At 38.3% G+C, this 19879-nt stretch overlaps 1 protein-coding gene across 1 annotated transcript in view; it reads left to right on the top strand.

Annotated features, from left to right (window-relative positions):
* Positions 1-19879, top strand: part of PATJ (PATJ crumbs cell polarity complex component) — a 212377-nt gene that overhangs the window by 22350 nt on the left and 170148 nt on the right. The window contains 5 exon segments of the mRNA XM_042463137.1: positions 996-1127; positions 8586-8662; positions 9046-9102; positions 10434-10568; positions 12089-12256. Coding sequence (XP_042319071.1) covers positions 996-1127; positions 8586-8662; positions 9046-9102; positions 10434-10568; positions 12089-12256 — 569 coding nt within the window.

Consider the following 19879-nt stretch of genomic DNA (forward strand, 5'->3'; position numbering starts at 1 on the left):
GGGCTTACCTGGGGGAATTTACAAATATTACAAATTATGGCAGCAAACTGTTATAGCCACTTAGGTCCAAAGCACACTATGGAAATAATCCAGTTTGAGACCACTTTAACTGCCCTGGGTCAGTGCTAGGAAATTCTGGAAACTGTAGTTTTGTGTAAACATTTAGCTTTTTCTGCCAGAGAGCTCTGGTGCCACAACAACCTACAATTCTTAGGATTCTGTTGCACTGAGCCAGGGCAGTTAAAGCAGTCTGAAACTGGATTATTTCTGCAGTGTGTTTTGGACCTCAGTCCATAATGCACCTGTACTGTATGGGTATCTTTTAGTTTCTGAGGACTAAAAACTAACACATAAATGACAGAGCTCTCAAAATGGTATAATATTCCCCAATGCTGAATGTAAGGTACATACTTTAAATGCCATAAGCAGCCTCATCTTACTTACATCACAGAGCAAAATATAGTACCTTTAACAAGTAGATGACACCTTCCTCTAATCTGTTTTGGGAAGTGGCTTTGTAGAAAATGATATAATCTTATATTAGAGGTGTTAAATAACATGGGACATTAGATGGAACCTTGCAGGTCACCATGACATAAATGCTTTAAAAACTATTATTATTATTATTATTATTAGTAGTAGTAGTAGTAGTAGTAGAATATATCCCACTTTTCTCCCAAAATTGGGACCCAGTTTTGCAATGCACAATTTTATATATTGTTTATTCTTCTCAGTTGTATAGGGATTTCTCATATGATCTTGAATTGTCCTACCCTTTTAATACATTTATAGGCAGAATGGAGAAGCCCATCTTTTTAGTTGTCTTAAATTCTGATTAAGGACAAAGGCTTGTTAATAATACATTTGGAGAGGAATAATCCAGGCTAAGTGATCATATGAAAAGCTGAATACCATATCCTAACCTCATAGTTGCTCTGGAGTGAGAGTAAACATTCTGTAACTGCATCACTGATAGAATGCTTTCTGGAACACAGTTCAGCCAGATGTAACAACCTTAACCTTGGCTGGTGTTGTGGAGACTGAAACAAATTTAGATAGTGATGAAGAGCCTCAAGAACAAAAAGACAACTCTGAAAATGAACGCAAGCAAAAGCTACAAACAGTTGGTAAGTCAGATGTCACGGCAAGAGACAATGTTTAATACTGTAATTTTGCAGTATTGTTAGCATGTGAATGAAATTTAGCTTCACACAAGTTGTAATACTGTGAAGCAAGACATTAAACAATTCACTTTTCTAGTGGCTTTGGAAATTCTTTTGAAATATAGACAAATAATAGGATATCTGGCACACAATATATGTGGACCAGGTAGATTTTATTTAGAAATGTTGGCAGGTACTGTTTGTTTTTCACAATTAAATTTAAATGGAATGCTGTATTTGGGAAATATGTTTTCAGGTCTAATTGGCAGCTAGGCATTTATGTTCCTGTGGCAACAAGCATAGTTTACTTACTTAAGCCAGGATTGGAAGATCCTGTGCTCCTTCAGATGGTAGCCAGTTTAATCAATGGAGAATTATAACAGGAGCAGTTGTTCATCAAGTTCAGGTCCCTCTGACCTAAAACTGTCTGCAAGTACATTGTGACCATTTGGGACTAGAAGAGAGCTTGGAAATAGGTTAAAAATAACACTAAAATTTTCTCACATGGAACCAAGACTACTGAAGCAGTCCAATGAAGGGGAACAGAGGGTCACAAATATCTTGCAACACTTGCTGCTGGATACCAATTTTAAAGGCTACGGCTGCTTGAGGCAAGAATCCTCCTCATGTTCTTTCATGATGAAAAGCATGTGAATTAAGTTCCTTCACCAGTCAGTGCCTCTGGAAGTTCCCCAGGCCAGCATATTGTGAACCTAAGTGCCTCCACCACACTAACTGTGACTAGAAAAATGCCAAAATCAAGCAACCTGAAGAGGTATAGCAAGTAGCAGGCAAGAAAATGGTGTCCAAGGACAATAGGGTTGACAAAAAACAAACAAAAATCCAATTTGGCCCCAAGTGGTGACTGGATATACCTAAGCTATAACTAGAGAAGAAAGATTGCCATATATTGGTAGGTATGACCCAGCAGTCTTTTCTACACCATTCAGCAGGGGAGTCTCTCTTTAAAAGCAACACAATGACTGGTGGCAGTATTATATTTTGAGTGTAACAGTATCAAGTAAAATGTTACTTGTGTCTTCTAAATGTTAGTTTTGGGCAGTCAATTTGGAGGACATTTTGCTGTTTTTCTGTTTTCTATATACTGTACAATTTTTACTTGATACTGTAGCATCATCCATAACAATTCCCCCTTTTTTCTATGATGTACTGTAACAAGTTATGTTCAAGCAACAAGTAACATGACAAACTTCTCCCCCCCAATCGTAATGAATAACAAGAATCAATTACTTTCAAGAAGAATAGTTCCAAGCTCTGGCTAGAGGACAATAATTTAATTGCAAGCCTTGGAGAAAAACCATCATTGTCTCACAATTTCAGATCCTTTAAATTGAGATGAAGAAGTTTACGTAGGCTTTTAAAAAGCAAATAAGTTGGTTTACCGTGGAGCAGTGGCTTGGTTTGAACAGATGCTAAGGGTTATGTTTCGTGGCTTTTGTTTAAAAAGCAAAGCAATCCGATACATTTCCTGCAATGAGCATGTCCTTGTACCTGTTTCAGAGGCTCAGCACAAGAATGTCTGGAAGAAAAATGACTGTTTATTTCACATTAATGCTTTTGTCCTACACATAGTTTCTTTGAAGTCGGTTTTATTTATTTTGATAGAGTGAATGTTTGTGTAAGTGTGTTTTGGGTTGTAGCCTTATTTTGTCAAGGTTTTGTCATGATTCAATTGTTGCTATTATGCTTTCAAGTTGATGGGAAAGGGGATTACTCACCCCACACTGGTGGTGCCTAACTGGTTCTAACTGGCAGCCTGGTAGCTGCCAATCAACACAGATCTCCTTTAGAAAGGCCAAGATTGCTGTGGAAACTTACATATGTAGTTGTATTTCTACACTGTACTTCAGTAGTCCAAAGCGTGCTTGTAAAGAAGTCTTGGCCAATATTTGAATCCTTGTCAACCTCCTCTGACTCAGTGCTTAGAAAACCTCTGCTTTGGGAAGAAATTGGTAGGGCAACAATATTAGAGGACAGTGTTGATGAGCATAGAGAGATGGGCTTGTCATCTGTTTTCTCAAAGCTGGTGAGAGATGTTAGAACCAGAAATAGAAATAGAGGGACCTGTTGAAACTAAAATGCCAATTAGGTCCCGCATCTACTCTGGCAGCAACATCACAAGCCATAATAACATCATCTACCATATCAGTGTTGCTTTTACTTGCTTATCCTCCAATACAGTATATGGCATCCTCCTTCAACAAAGCCCCCCTATACTCTACATTGAAGAAACAGGACAGTTTGTATGCAAGGGGATAAATATGCACAAGTTTGACATTAGAAATGCCAACACCCTGGTGCCAGTTGCAGAACACTTCAGCCTTCCTGGACGTTTGTTCTCTGACCTATCAGCAGGTGTTTTGGCAGGGGAAAAAACACAGTTATACAGATAAAATAATTCATCTCAGAAAATTTTCCTAACTCAATGGATCTGACTTTCAGTTAAGCAAAATGCATTTCTTTGATATCTCAAGGCTTAAGCCAACTTCTTTTACATAACAACTCTTGGAAGCATTAGAGGCAGTGTCACGATTTGTGTCATTCTGTGTCTCATTACACACTGATCCCACACTCACAGCAATGTAACTGCTTAAAAAGCATTAATTTTATACTAAATCAGTGTGTGTGAAGAACTGGGTTGAAATCTATGAAAGCTCATGCTAAAATAAATCAGTCAATCCCAAAGCTGCTGCTAGATTCCTTCCCCTTCTCCTTTTTAAGTTGAAATAGACTAACCCAGCTATTTTCTTAAAAACATTTTGGGTGAGGAGTGAGATAAAAAATGCTTTAAATAAATAAATAAAAATCTCCATATGTAAGCAACAGAAAGCTGCTTTTGTGAGGAGGTGAGGGCGGAAGTGTCTTTTGCTTGATGAGCTATTTCACTGCCAAGTTGCATCTGTTGCCTTTTTATTTCATAAGATGCATTATGCTGCAGCTTTTAAAATGCTAACATTCTCTTTTCATTTCCTGTGCTGCAGTTGACAAATTATAATGACTTTGAGTTATGTCACTTTTCACCATATCTGTGCATTCACAGAATAATGACTTTAAAAGAAAGCAAGTAGCAATGTACATCCATAATTTTGGTGTTTTCTGAAATTCTGTCTTATTGCAGAAAGGCAAAAACCCATTTAAGATATAAGAACGTAAAAGAGTGTTTTCATACTGTTGAATACATTGATCTGCCTCTCTTGCTTGAGAGCTAAAGCATTGTCTATAAATGTTCACCCTGGAGCAGAATTTAATGGCCAAATTAAATTCCAAAAATAGGTACTTATATTGGAAATGCTGACAGGCACTTAATTATAATAGAACTAAAGTAAAACACCACTAATTCAATGCCTTGTCTAAACTCTGGAAATGCCTTTCAGAGTTAATGTAAAAAGCATGTTTTATAAAATCTATTATTTCTCTGTGTGTAAATGCGCTAAAATTTTTCATTCAGATTATTTTTTCTTGAAGAGATTTGAACCCATGTTGTAGACTAGCAGTTACAGCTTTGTTTAGATGTGCTGCACTAACTGAAATGGGCATCTAGCAGATTAGTGAGACCTGAGCACCTATATAATGGATTTTGTTACAGTTTTGGGGTTCCCTTGGAAAGTTTGGAAACGTCCATGGATCCAACATGGTACAGCCAGACTATTGACTTGGAGCTGCATCTGATAACCCTGTACCATATGCCTCCCTATTATAGCAGCTTCACTGGCCTCCAGCCCATTTGTGCACACAATTAAAAAATGTGGTTTATGATCTAGAAAGCTATATGCACTTTCTGGGACACTCCCCATATGACCCTGGCCGAGATTTGAGATCTCCATATGAGCTCACCTGGTGAGCTCATATGGAGATCTCAAAACTCAGACTTTCAGTTTTGTTGTCCATTCTGGTAATTTTGGTGAGGACGTAGGAGAAGTCTTTCTTGCTGGCTGCTCCCGGACTGTGGAACTTCCTCCTAGGGGAGGCTAGATTGAACCTTTTTTTTTTTGCTCTCCTTCTGCAAGCAGGCAAATACATTTTTATTTAGACAAGTATTTGGCCATTATTTGGTTTTTGAAGGAGACTGTTTTTAAAATAAACAAATAAACCCAAAGGACCAGTGTACTTTGTATTTTCTCTTTAGTTGTTATGTTTTAAGTGCTTATAAATTGTTTTTAATTCAGTCCCATTTTATATAAGTTTATTGGATGGCTTCAAATTGTTTCTTAACTGTTATGATTGATTTCGGCTATATAGTGGGCCCTTTTTACTGCTGGAGTTTCATTCCAGACCCCCCCACCCCACCCTGCCCCAGGTATCAAAATCTGTGGATACTCAAGTTCCATTAAATACAGTGGCACAGTAAGATGGTGTCCCTTGTAGAAAATGGCAAAATCAAGGTTCGCTTTTTGGAATGTATATGTTTTTTAAAATATTTTCAAACTCTAGATGCTTCAATCCATGGATAAAAAAATCCATGGATATGGAAGGCTGACTGTACTCTTTTTAATCTGTGTTGGGCCTCATAAAGGGCCAACTAGATAGATAGATAGATAGATAGGAGTGACATGGCTGTAGGAGAGAAAACCCACAGGTTTCTTTGCCCTTTTAGGACCACTTCATATGTTACTGCTTAGCAAGAGTGTTTGCAGGGTTTATGATCATGTCCTTTGTAGATCGGAAACCTGAAACACAGGTCTCCAAATATCTGAGTGCAGGCATGAAATGGGGGCCTAAAACACATCTGATGCACTTCTTGTCTTGTCATTTCATGATTTCCAAAGAGAGCAGTTGTGTAAATTCACTTGCATAGGATCATCAGTGTTTCTTTACGAGATGCATCTAGTATCTACCTTCAACGAGAGGAGATTGAGAGGGAGACCATTTTCAACTATTTATGAATAATATGTCCTTATGCAACCTTTGCATGCCAGCTCAGATCTACTGATCAGGCCTTCTTCACTTTGTTGTCTGAAGTAAAATTATTAACAGCTAGACTGGAGGCAGTACTGCAAGCCAGTGTTCCAAAATTACTCCCGTATCACAATCGTGACTAGTATATCTTGTGACAGATATCCAAAAGGACAATTTCATCTGTCGCTTAATGAAAGGCTGCCTTGAACTTTACATTGATTGACTGGGTGGGTGGGTAGTATTACTAATACAAATAGCACCATGAAGCAGCATTTATTATTCCTCATTATAAAATATCAATGCAGAACTCAGAAAAGTTTGGTGGAATTCCAGGTGATCTACCAGTCCAGAAAATCTCAGGTGACAGGGTCACTTCCATACCTGTCATTCCATATTCATCCAGCAAGGAGACTGGGATATGAACAGTTTCATGGGTTGACAGGTGGGTCATCTGAGGCCTGGTTCTGGGCTCATGTTAGGCTGAGAGTCAGCATCTGTAACCAATAGATTTGTGCGTTTTATATCTCAACAAATTGTTGTCTGTGTTCTTTATGATTAAATGGTGCTCCTTGCACTCACTGCTTGACCTGCTGTACTATGTACAGAAAGCTTTTAGGCTGCTGGCTTAATGATAAAATTATGTAAGTTTTTTCAGATATTTACATAGGACTGTGCTGGAAAGATAAATCTACCTTCAAAGGAATTACCTTTAATAAAATCAATCCAGTGCAAGATTCTTGATAATGAGAAAAGAAACAAGTCATTTTAATTTCACTGTGATCTTGTGGATTTCTTTTGTGTATTTACCTTGGATAATCAAGTTCATACAAAAGGCACAATTTAACCTCAAAAAGAAATTTTGAACATGCAGCTGAGGTAAAACCAGCAACCTAGTATGGCAGATATTGATTGTGAGGGGTCCAAAATGACTGTAGGCTTAAATTGTGGAGGAAATTCAAAATCTACATATGCATTTTGGTTTCAAAAAAGAGTTTCTTTTTGTGACAAAATTAGACAAAAGGTAAAAAAAAATGAGACTGGATTAAAGAAAAACTCTATTTAAAAACCCAACCAAAGATTTGTCTCAGCTAAACTGCAAGGTTAGTTGTACTCTTATACTCGTATGGCCAGAGTATTTCTTTCTGTAGTTATTAATCAGACACTGTGTATGCTTTTAGTATAGATCTTTAACAAAATAATGCATGTGGATTTAGGGAAAGAATGAAAGAAAAAACCTACTATCATACCCTTCAACTATCCTGATTTGGTAGGGAAAGTCCCAATTAATCACCAACCTTTTTGAATTGTTTTCAAAATGTCCCAGTTTTTCTCTCCTTCTCCCAATTCCCACCTTTTTCTCAGCCTCATTTGCTGCAAACTGAATTCAAAGGGCAATAGCAGTTTGCAATCAGTTAATGCAGCAGAGGGACAGAGGAGACGAAGGGAAGACTCTTGCTTTTCCCTGTAAACTCAGGCAAATGCAAACTGCTGCAGCCTCTCCTAGCTTGTCTATTCTTCCTCAGTAATAACTTTACCGATTTGGCCATGTTCTGATGCTGTTTGGCCACATGCACCCTAGTTTTTATCTGTGGAATGTTGGAGGGAATGTATTATATGCAGTAGGATTTCACCCTGCGTAACGCTGTTCAGATGAAATGCTCCGTGACTTGACCAAAATTGTAAGAGAATGACTATAAAACAAAATTGCTTGTGGAAAGCATATCCTCCAGTAGCTGCCACAGTTAGTTGAGGGTCTGTCTGTGTGTGTGTGTGTGTGTGTTTGTTTGTCTTCATTTGTCCTTTGACTTCTGCAGGTTAAATATTACTTAGAAGAAAACCTCTCTATAAGTACATTGAGCTTCTGGCTGGGGTCAAATGCAGGGCAGCCAGTCATTTGGTGCTGTCTAGCCATGTCAAATTGTCTTACATGGCAGTAATAGTTCTCCCCCTGCATAAAAAGAAAACTGCAAAGATATAAATGTCAAGATAGCCAGTTCCCAGAGATGACTGGTTTAAAACTGAAGCTCTCACAAACGTTCATGTTACTCGCTGGCCTAATTAAACCAAACAAGAGTTTATATCTGCCAAATGTATAAATAAAGTCTGTGGCTGCATTTTGGTGATACAGCCCCTGATAAGCTGTTGGTGTAATTGGGAGATGGCACAGTTTCTGCAGAGTGAGCTTTCATAAACTAGTAATAAAGTCTGTTGAAATTAGCTTGGTTGCTAGGAATGATTGATTTACAGTATTATACAATGCAGGAGTCATGTCTCATCCATGCAACCACCATCTTTCATACTTTTCCAGACTTATTAAATAGTACTTTAACATCAACTGTGTCTTTGAGTTATATGAGGTAATGGTGCAAATTTTATATTGCTTTGTGCTATGCGAAAGACTCAATTTCTTCCATAATTTTTTAGGATGTCTATGTTTTATTGCAGTGTACTGAAATAAATACACTTGCAAAGGAATTAATTTTAAGTATTAATTGTTGTATTTAGGAGAAACCCCAGAACGAACAGAAAATAAGTTGAAATCCAAGTGGGAAAAACTACTGGGACCTGATTTTGAAGTTATGGTATGCTATCTATATATTTTATACATTACCTACATTACCTACATTACTAAGTTTAACATTGCATTCTGTTTATGATTAAAAAGCAATTAAATGTTTTGGGAAGGGATGGTAAAACTGTGGCTCTCTGCTTTTGGGGATCTCAGTGCTATCACCCTGTTAAACTTTATCAGTTTTACATCCGCTGCACACTTATCTTATGCTATTGACTGAGTTAAATCCAACTGTGAGTCCTAAGTAGAGTAGTTTTATTGGATCAGTGAGATTTACATAACTGTTGAACTACTATTCAGCAGTGAGGTGAGTGGGTTTCTTCTCACTGGAACTAGCAACTGGAATTTATTAAACAGAGGTTGTTTTCCCCACTCCTTTTCTTCAATGCATAGGTGGTCACCATGGACATGCCAATTGCGGATGATGCTGAACTACAGAAATATTCAAAGGTACTGGATCTTCATTTTCTTAATCCTTTCTGAAACGTGCTGGTAATGTAAATAGATAGGGGTGTGATTCATATCTTGGCTATAGACATATTTGACATTTGGGGGAAGTTCCAGATTGTTGCTATTCATAATATTCATACTACGTATGGATTCTTACTCTATCCTTATTTTTCTGCATATGTATTTGTACTGATTTAAATGTATAGGTAAATATTAAAGATTTTTTCAACTTGATTCTTAAAATACTTAATGGAGAGGGAGGGACAGCCAGACAGACCAGGGTTTACTGAAGAGCTGTGAGCTAAGTATTTGTAAGATTTCAGTTTGGATGGCACAGTAAGCTTTCTCTTTATTGTCAGTTTAGCTGATCCTACTAAGGGAAGGAGTCAAGTCATAGTGAGTAGGCTATGAGCATGAACATACAGTTCATCAATAAGAAGCCAGGATGTTCTGTCATCCCCACTTTCTGTTATGTAATCATAGAAACAATTGTATTGCAGTTGTTTTAAAAACTGCATGAAATTACGGGTAAGTGCATAGTCTGAGAGGACAGAGCACTCTAAAACTTGTTTTGGTGGATGGAATTTAATTGGCTAAATATATAATTGCAGCCTAAGCAGATGTACACTTTCCATGAACATTTGAGGTTTCCATATAATGAGTAACCAGCATTTATGTGTCACTCAGCCAACTGTTTGAAAGTGGGAGACCTATAAACAATATTGCTACTCCTTTTCTGTACATAGCTGTGTTCTCTAAGCTACATTCTGAGATGTGAGCATTCTCCAGTTCTACTATATTTGCTCTTCTCATGACTATTACAGGCTAATCCCTTTAGCTATTAGATTGTGGCATTGAGAAATTTAGTAAAATCATTTATGCTTTGGCCTTTGATGCACCTGGTAAGGTCTTGGAATTACCTACACCATGACACATAGAATCATCCCAAGTGGAGCTGGGTTTTGGTACTTACAGACAAAGAGTTATGAAGGCTTTCTTGTTTGTTGTTTTGCAGGGAGGAGATTGTTGTTTCTTTTTCTATTGCAATATATGAGTTTTTCTCATAAACCTTTAAAAACACATTTTCTGATATTTACTTGTCACAGTACAGAGTACACTGTACATAAATAGATCAGTGTGATCAATAAGGCTTTTGGATTTTTTATGAGCAGTTGCTGTGCTTCTCTGATTGTTTCCTTATCAAATGAAAATGTTTATTAAATGTAGCCATGTTCAACTGAATGAAGTAAAACAAAGTTGTACAGTCCAAAGAATATGCATTTTAAGACTTCATATTTGACTGCCTAACTTGTCTTATTTGTTTTCAACAGCTGCTACCTATTCACACATTAAGGTTAGGAGTTGAATTAGATACATTTGAAGGACATCATTACATTTCTTCAATCGCTGTAGATGGACCAATTGCTAAACTTGGTGTACTGCAGCTGGAGGATGAACTTTTAGAGGTACCATTCATAAACAAGATGTTGCATGCAAAAATAACTGTTTTGTAAAATCCCAGTGTTACATTAAGAACTGTATATCTGAGATACATTAGCATATCATAAATGATAATTTAGAGACTGTCCATTTAGTAGAAACTTCAAGAGAAATGTTTGCAAATTAATAAGATCAAGGCTGGAATCATGTGGTCTCAGGATGGTAATCCCAAGTGGTTGTAGGATACCATGAATTTCTCTTTCCATCATGGATGTGAGAAGGGAGAGCTGATATTTACTGGTCCTTCTTATGCCAAACAGAAACTTCCACAGCCCTTGACTGCCTTGTATCTAAGCTACTATGTTGATAAAGAAGAACGAGTAGAGCAATGTTATAGGAAGATAGGGGAGACTTTGGCTTTTCAAGATCCAAAGTCCTCACGGTCTCTAGACATGTCCCTAGGATTGGGATAAGGTGGGTCATGTCCCTATCCCAACAAGTGGGATTTTTGTAAACTAGTAATACTAATAATAATCAAGGAAGAATCTGCACAAACCTAAGGTGATGTAATATAATTTGGATTGAAAGCTTCATATAGATTCATATATTATTCCCATAAAACTTAGGGAATTCCACAAGCTTTCAGGAAACTAATGCAATGTTTGCAAAGCGCAGGTAAAAAAAATAAACACAAGAAGAGTGTGTTTATTACACAAAACAGAAGGTGAGATTTTTTAGCCACTTAACATGTTACCAGGGAACATGTTACCAGGGAAGAGGATGTTACACATTTTCCTATGCTGAGATATAGATGTGTTTGTGTGTATGCACAGTTTCAAAATTAAGCTAAAACCAAATGCTCTATTGTGCCTTCTCAGACTGTTGTGCATGTTTTAATAATTGATGAGAAACTTCATCTTAGGTTTCTTTAAACTGAGTTGGATTTGCCAAACTTTCAAATGTGTGATGTCTTAAATATGGGACTGTTCTGTGTCTGCCCTTCAAACAGAAGGGCACTGTTTGCCTTGGACAAAGGGAGAAAGGCCCAAATGAAAAAGGGAAGGCAGATGAACAAAGGTCACTGAGAGCCTCTACAGACGAAAAGGAGCAGCCCAGATTGGGCTGCTGTGTGTAGTTGCTACAGCTCTGATCCAGCGAGGAAAGGAAGACTGCAGGCCACTCCAAGTGGGCAGTCTGTTGAGCCCCTGAGTCCTTTAGTTAAGTCATTGGGAGGCAGAAAGTCAAGTTGTGAAAACATCTACCGTATGTATGTTTGACCACTAACATTTAGCTGGAATTATTCTTGCTTTACTGGAATCCTAGATGTACAGTTTTATAGGTATTTTGGGGGAGGCATGTCTCTTACAATAGTCCAAAGTAAACACAAAATACATTTAGAATGATTTGGATTTCCTGCATGGCAGGGGGGTTGGACTGGATGGCCCTTGTGGTCTCTTCCAACTCTATGATTCTATGATTCTATGGAAGCAGAGTGACTACCTTTGAATATATCAGTTCTCATGTATAGTCTCATTTCTCTGTATAGGTAAATGGTGTCCAACTCTATGGAAAATCCCGCCGCGAAGCTGTTTCTTTTCTTAAAGAAGTTCCACCTCCATTTAGCCTGGTTTGCTGTCGGCGCCTGTTTGATGATGGCACAGAATCTTTTGTTGATGAGCCCACCTCCATTATTACCTGTTCTCCAGAACCAAAGGTAAAAAGGATGTTGTTCAGTCCTAACAGGCAGATGCTGAACTTTCCAAATATGAATTTTGCTTTAGGTATCTGCTGTTTTGTACTTGATTTTCAGTTTTTTAATCCAGTGCTTTCTTTTTTTAAAAAAAAAACCCAAACCCTGGAGGTCATACATATCTATACTTATACTCAATTTTGCAATTATTTCTAATTGCCTTTCTTTTTTCTGTAGAAGTAAGCTAGCCAAGAGGGAGCATCTCTTTTGCTAACAGAACTACAACTTCTTGATTTTTAGTCAGCATTATATTACAATTCAGCATTGGATGCTATGTGTCTCCAATTTGTAAGTCAGTGCATAGAACTGAATAGTCATTTGCGTATGGTCTAATGAAGGTAAACGTGCTCGACTGGAAAGGAGCTCTATGTCTAAGCAGAGGAGACTAATTAAATAGATTAATTAATTAATAGATTAACTGTGGTCGTTTACAATAAAAACAGAGTTAGCCTGGTGTAGGGTTTGAATGTTGGACTAGGACTCTTGGATACCAGGGTGCAGATCCCCACTGGGCCATGGAAACCCACTGGTGACTTTGGGTAAAACTCTCTCAGTCCCAGAGGAAGGCAAAGATAACCCACAGCTGAACAAATCTTGCCAAGAAAACCCTATGACAGGGTTTCCTTAGGGTCACCATACATTGGAAACAACTTAAAGATACATAAAAACATCAAAAAAACAACAATTACAGCTGTCCAATAGCATCCCTAGGGTTGGTGTCATCCGGTGCAGTAACTCATGGTGTCACCCATCCCATTGACTTCCTCCCATTTCACAGTAAACATAACCCTTAGCAATTCTTTTTTGCACTAATGTTAATATTAATCATTAAAATCCATCCATCTCAATGTTACTCGTAAATCATAATTCCCATATACCACTGAATGTAATGCTAACAGTTGTGACATAAACAACTAGAAAAATTAAAATTATACCTTCAAATTACAACATCATACACATAACCTAAATGTATTTACATATACATAGTGAAGGTTTGGTTAGAATGTAATGTGTTTTAATTTTTTTAAAATATATATATATATTTTAAAAAAATCAAAATGTTAATTTTTAAAAAACTTGAAATTTTGAAATTTGAACTTTTAATTTTTAAAAATTCTGGGGGCCCTCCTTCCTTCTTCCACTCAGCTTCACCTCACTCCCAACATCTGTTAAAGCATTTTAAAGAGATACAGGCAAATGCCACAATGTTTCTACCAGAATACTGGTTTTTGAGCAGCAGTGGTGTCAACCCCCCTTAGGGTGTCACCTGGTGTGGTCTGAACCCCCCCCCCCTCCTCCACACACACACACCCCATAGTGATGCCACTGAAGCTGTCCAGTATTTCTTTGGAGCCAGCTGTGGCTAGGTTCTCAGAATACAGAAAATATTGCAAAAGAGGCTTGCTAAATAATGGTGGTAATGGTGGAAATGAGAAAGGAAATAAAGACAAGTTGGTCCTTAGTTTACCAAGAAAAATCAGTTTATGCTCAAAAGAATCCAAAAATTAAAATAAAGTAGTCTGGGCCAGAATACCTTGGCGGGATACAGATCGCCGCTTTGCGGCGGTCTCCCGCCGGCGCCATTTGCTCCGCGCGGGAGCCACAGCAGCCAAACCGCGTGGCTCCCGCGCGGAGCAAAAAAGAAGCTCCATTTCGGAGCTTCTTTTTGCGGCGCCTTTATGACGTCGCGAGGCGCCGCTGGCGCATTCGCGACGTCATAGGCACTGCGACACGTCTGGACGCTATGCGTCCAGTACGTAAACATGGCGGCCCCCATGTGGAAGGGGCGCCACCATGTTTGTCCGTATTCTTTCGTACTAGGGTTAGGGGGGTGTGGAAGCACCGCCCCTTCCTAACCCTAGTACGTATAGAAGACGTACTATATGGCGGTTTGTATCCCGCCCTTGAGTTTGTATTTCTGAGCAATCTTTATGAAGGATATTTGAGAGTATCTGAGTCTGCAGATTTTGATCTTCTGCCACATTTCCTCTTTAAATATAATGTAGATTTACAGTATAAGATTGCATCCTATCAACATATTTGTTCAACTTATATGAATAAAATATCAGACACAGAACAGACTTAGACTCATAAGAAGGAGGAGTGAAAATCTGAGGAAGAAACATCAATTATCTGTGATATGCAGATAACACAATACTGTTAGCAGAAAATAACAGAAACTTAAACAATTACTAAGGAAAATCAAAGAAGAAAGTGAGAAGGCAGGCTTAAGAAAATGAAAATAATGACCACTGAGGATTTACATAAATTCAGTGTAGAAGACAATGATATTGAAATAGTTAAAGGTTTTCCATACCTTGGAGCAATCTTTGATCAAAATAGAGACCTCAAACAAGAAATCAGAAGAAGATTAGGACTGGGAAGGGCAGCTGTGAAAGAACTAGATAATATCATAAAAAGCAAAGATATAACACTGAACACTAAAGTAAGTATCAACCAAGCCATCATATTTCCCATCACCATGTATGAATGAGAGAGCTGAACAATGAAGAAAGCTGACAGAAAGAAAATAAATACATTTGAGATGTGGTGCTGGAGAAGAGTGCTGAGGATATGGTAGATGGCTATGAAGACAAGCAAATGGATATCGGCCCAGATCAAGCCTGAGCTCTCTAGAAGCCAGGATAACCAAATTCAGCTGTCATACTTTGGCTACATCATGAGAAGGAGTGACTCACCAGAAAAGACAATGATGCATGGAAAGTAAGAGGGTAGGAGAAAAAGAGTTAGACCACATACCAGATGGATAGACTGTATACCATGTGGATAGCTTCAATCAAAGAAGCTATGGCTAGGAGCCTGAAGGAACCATGTGTTCAGCACAGGGGGTCTTGGAGATGTCTTATCCATGGATCCTCTATGAAGTTGACTCAAAAGCAGTTAACAACAGCAGATTGGCTTAAGTTCTCCCATGGCTTCTAGAGCCATGGTGGTGTAGTATAAAATGTGGGAAACTCTGAGCACTTAATGCTAGGATCCAAAGCACATGTGAATGGTAACTTCTTAGTTCTGTTTTTAGTTCTAGTTCTTACTAGCAGCTCCAGCTGAAAATAAGGGAAGTGCTCATAAGGCTTTTGTAGGCATCCAAGAGTCTGCTGCTAAAAAGGGAAACCAACAATACTCTCGGCCAACCCTGAAACATTTTGTTTGTGAAGTATTACTCAAAAAGGTGGGAGGACTGGCAAGAGGCTTGCAAGAGGCTGTGTAACCAGAGGATCATTTCCACCTATGCATACCAGAACTAACTGATGGATGGTGAATAAGGAAGTCTGGTGAATAAGGAAGATTTTATTTTAAAATATGCAAGAATGCAGCCAAACACACAATAGTAATTCAAACAGATAGAGCTAACAGAAATAGAGGTATGGAAGAATATCTCTGTGCACTGATTTTCATATCTGAGATACTAGCCTCAAGGGGTGCTATGTGGTATACAATGTAACAAAGACCTGATCGTCTTCCAGTGGGATTCACAATGGGATTTCAGAATGACTGATGGCTTTAACATCAGAGATATAAAAACAATTATTGGATTTAGGACAACCCCAGGATAGAGGGATAGGGAACTTGGCTGGAAACATGGCAAGGAGTAAGTAGAAATGGCTTACTTGTTATTGCCTTTGACTTCATCATGACAGGATATGTGGAAAGCTTTGCAGGAGTATAGACCAGTCACCAAACCCATTTAGCTTTTCTCTTGGCATTGCCAAAGTCCTATTGATGTCTTTGGGTCTACTGTCCTTTCCCATGGGAAATTTCCCTGTGTTTCAAAGGTCATCATGACCGCTTAAGGACATGCCTGGCTCCAGATATAAAAATATGGAAGCCCCATATACAGCAAGGGGTATGTTAGGTATGCTAAGAGAAGACAGGGTTGTTGGGCTGTAGCCTATAATTTCATCAAAACAGTGATGATGATTAAGCTGTCTTGTATATTATGTACAAAATTGAGTACAGTATTGTTACTTTCCTTTTTCTTTTTAAATGAACAGCTGTCACTTAAAACAGGGTAATTTGAAATTCAAGCTTCACCACTTGCATTTTGTAGAGGTTAACCTTTGTACCAAAATTACAGTGTTGTTTTAGCATATATATCCTCAGAGATATTTCATGTTTGTGACTTTACTACTTTCATTTTAATTGGAAATTCTTGGTAGCTTATCTAGGCAGGTAGCTAGAAACATCATTGTACTAATGATACAAGATATGTAAATCAAGGAGTCGACATGCTGACGGTGTACATCCCATTCATCATTCTTCAGTTTAATAAGGGAGCAAAAGCTTTGAATTATACTTAGTCTGCTTCCCCATTAGCTGATTGCTTCCATCTTGCGAACAAAGGACTCAGTGCAGACTGAAAGACTGCAGTTTTAGCTATTAACATTTCTAAGGTCCACATTCTCTGCTTTCAGTGTTTCCACAATAAAGAAAACATTTACTTCCAGCTTTCTCTGCTTCATGATGATGGATCTACTAGGTATATGAGTGTCCTGCTTTGCGTAATTTGACTATAAGTAAAATATTCCAAATGCCCCGTTTAATTCAGATGCAGTACAAGGATACTCTGTGTGTTTGCAAATGTTGTTTTATAGGTTTTAAATATATATATATATTATAGGTCTTACTAAGCAGCAGCATAGCCGAGCCAAGGCTTGCAGGGTTGAAGAGTCACACTCTTGATTAGCAGTAACTATGGCAGTTTCTGTCACCACCACACTTGTATTTCCCTGTTCCCTCTGAATTTAGCTGCAATCTCAACAGTTACTGAAGGAGAAATTGATTTTTCCAGCAAAGATGTATTGTTATGAGCTGTACCTGTTGTAATCCAAAGTATTTGTGGTGTGTGTTGCGGGGGATGGCTTCACAGAGGCCTTGTTCCAGGTAAAGATGAAAAATTTTTAAGATCATCCAGCAACCTGCATTTCTGGGGCCTTTTCACACGACACAGTTATAGCACTGAGATTCTCCTTCAACAGCCATGGCTACATCCTATGGAATCCTGGGATTTAGAGTTTAGGAAGGGGTACTTAGAGCCAGCGTGGGTATAGTGGTTTGAGAGATGTGCTTTAACTCTGTAGGTCAGCGTTCAATTTCCTGCAACAGCAACAACAGCCACCTTCTCTGCCAGAGAGCTCTCGTGTGTCACCAACCTACAAATCCTAGGATTCCAAGCAAGGTTGCCATGGCAGTTAAACTGGAACCATACTGCTATAACTGTATAGTGTGAAAGGGTCTCTGGACACTCCATGAGGGTGTTTTAGAGACTGTCCTGGGGAGAGTTTGTACTTCCAAATTTTACTGTTAAACCACTGCCTTCAAGAATACATCACACATATTTATCCCTAAATATATGGTGTAAAAAGTATTGCTAGTTTTCAGGAGCATCATATTGGTGCATATCCTCCATCATTTAACAGATATTAGCTAGGACATGTGTGGCCTAACAACACCAGAATGTTATTAAAATGGCAAAAGTTACTAATGAGACTAGCTAAGAAAGATTACAGCAGTTTGATTTTGCCTGAGTCTGCTGAGACGGGCAAGATTCTTTCCTCTCCTCTCTGTTTCCCCTATTGAATTAATGGAGTGTAAACTGCTTTTGAACTTTGAAGTCAGTTTTCCACCAATGAAAATAAACTAAGAACAAAGAGGGATAGTGAGAAGAGGAGAGAGAAACTGGGACACTTTAAAAGCAGCTGAAAAAAATAGGATAACAGAAGATTAATTATGACAGTCCTTGCCAAATCAAGACAGTTGTAAGGTATCATGGTGCCTCAAATTCACTAGTTCAGATGCATAGTATCCAAATCCTGTCTTGTTATTTTGGCACATCAGTGAAAAAAAGAAAGAAAAGAGGGAGAGCACAAGAATGTATCTTCATCCCTGCCAGTAAAAATACAATAATATCAAGGGAAACAGCAACCATTGCAACATTGTCCAGAACTGGCATTACCATCAATTTGAGATCAGTGTGTCTGTTGACTAATAGCACTTAAGTCTCATCTGGATGGAATCGACTTAGCGCACATCTAACCCACTGCTGTGATTATGCTAACAGTTGATAGCCAAATGGAAAGGAGGCTTATGATATCCTGTCTCTTTTACAAAGAAATGTTGCTTCATTTATTAGATGTTTAGGTAATATGTATGCACTATGTCTTTGATGTTATGAGGTAAGGATCTGTTTGGAGGGGATGAGAAAATGAAAATTTGGGAGTGGTTATTAATGGAATATCTGAGGGGAATTTGAAAAGGCTAGTGTATGACATTTGGTTAAGGATGAGAGCATAGTCTGTCAAGATTAGGAATTAATTAAAGTGGGGTTTGGGAATTTGAGTGGCTAAGAAAGTTAGGGTCAGAGATGAAGGAGAATTAGAGTCAGAGTTAGCTGGGGGGCTGAACATGTGTGTATAGGAGAGATGTGATTAGCTCAGTGGTACTCAAACTTTTTACCCTTGTGACCTTTACATTTACATATGGATGTCACCCCCTCACACAGACACACACACACACCCGATGTGGTATGTGATAAAAATATTTGTTTATTAAGTGTGTGTATTTTTATTCGTGCATTCATATACATTTGTATTTTAATGTTTATAAGGAAATAACATCATTTAAATTAGAACAGTTTTATTTAAGTAAATTCAATATTTAAATTGATGCATGTATAAATTTTACACATTAAAAAAGTTCGGGAGGAGGAAGAGGGATCAAAGCCTCCAAATCTCACATCCCTCTTTAGCAGCTCTTGTGCACACCATGTTTGAGAATAATTGGATTAGATATATTAAATCATCTGTGTTATGTTCAAATTCTATTTAATAAATCATTGTTTTTGTATTATATACTTTTGTCTCTGGGAATACAATAGACCCTCCCACATAAGGGGAATTGAGCGCATGCTCAAATCCCATTCAGAATAATGGGGAACACTCCTGTAGCACTGTGTGATGCATGCCCCATTGTTTTGATCGGGGCTTGTCTTCCATGTGTGAGCTCAAGTCCACGGAAGACAAGCCCGTATAAGGGGCAGGCCAGCTATACTACAGATTGGAAAGTTGAGTTCAGGCATGGTGTCTGTGGTGGCAGCACATAGTAAAGAGTGATGGTGTCCAGTGAAGATAGAATATAAAATCTCACACAGAAACTACAAGGGGATCTAGTAAGTCCCCAAAGTTAGTGGCCACAGCTTGAAGACAGAAGATCTTGGCACTGGTGGGAGGGGTTGGAATAAGGGAATGCCCTCACATTTGGTGTATGTAGTTGGGATAAATGGGAGTCCACACAGTAGGTAGCATCAAAGGGATAGCCAGAACCTCACAAGGCTCACAATAAATCACAAGTCAGATGGTAAAATATGTATATCTTGAGCCAACATGGTGTTGTGGTTTCACTGTTGGACTAGAAGTCTGGAAGACAAGAGGTTGAAACCATACTGAGGTAAAGAAACCCATTAGAATAACACTTAGAAGTTAAGCACACTCTCAAATTTAGAGGAAGGCAATTGAAAACCTCTGAATAAATCTTGCTAAGAAAACTTTTTGATCAGATCACCATAAGTTG

Source organism: Sceloporus undulatus, chromosome 4 (assembly GCF_019175285.1).
Source record: "Sceloporus undulatus isolate JIND9_A2432 ecotype Alabama chromosome 4, SceUnd_v1.1, whole genome shotgun sequence".
Taxonomy (NCBI): domain Eukaryota; kingdom Metazoa; phylum Chordata; class Lepidosauria; order Squamata; family Phrynosomatidae; genus Sceloporus; species Sceloporus undulatus.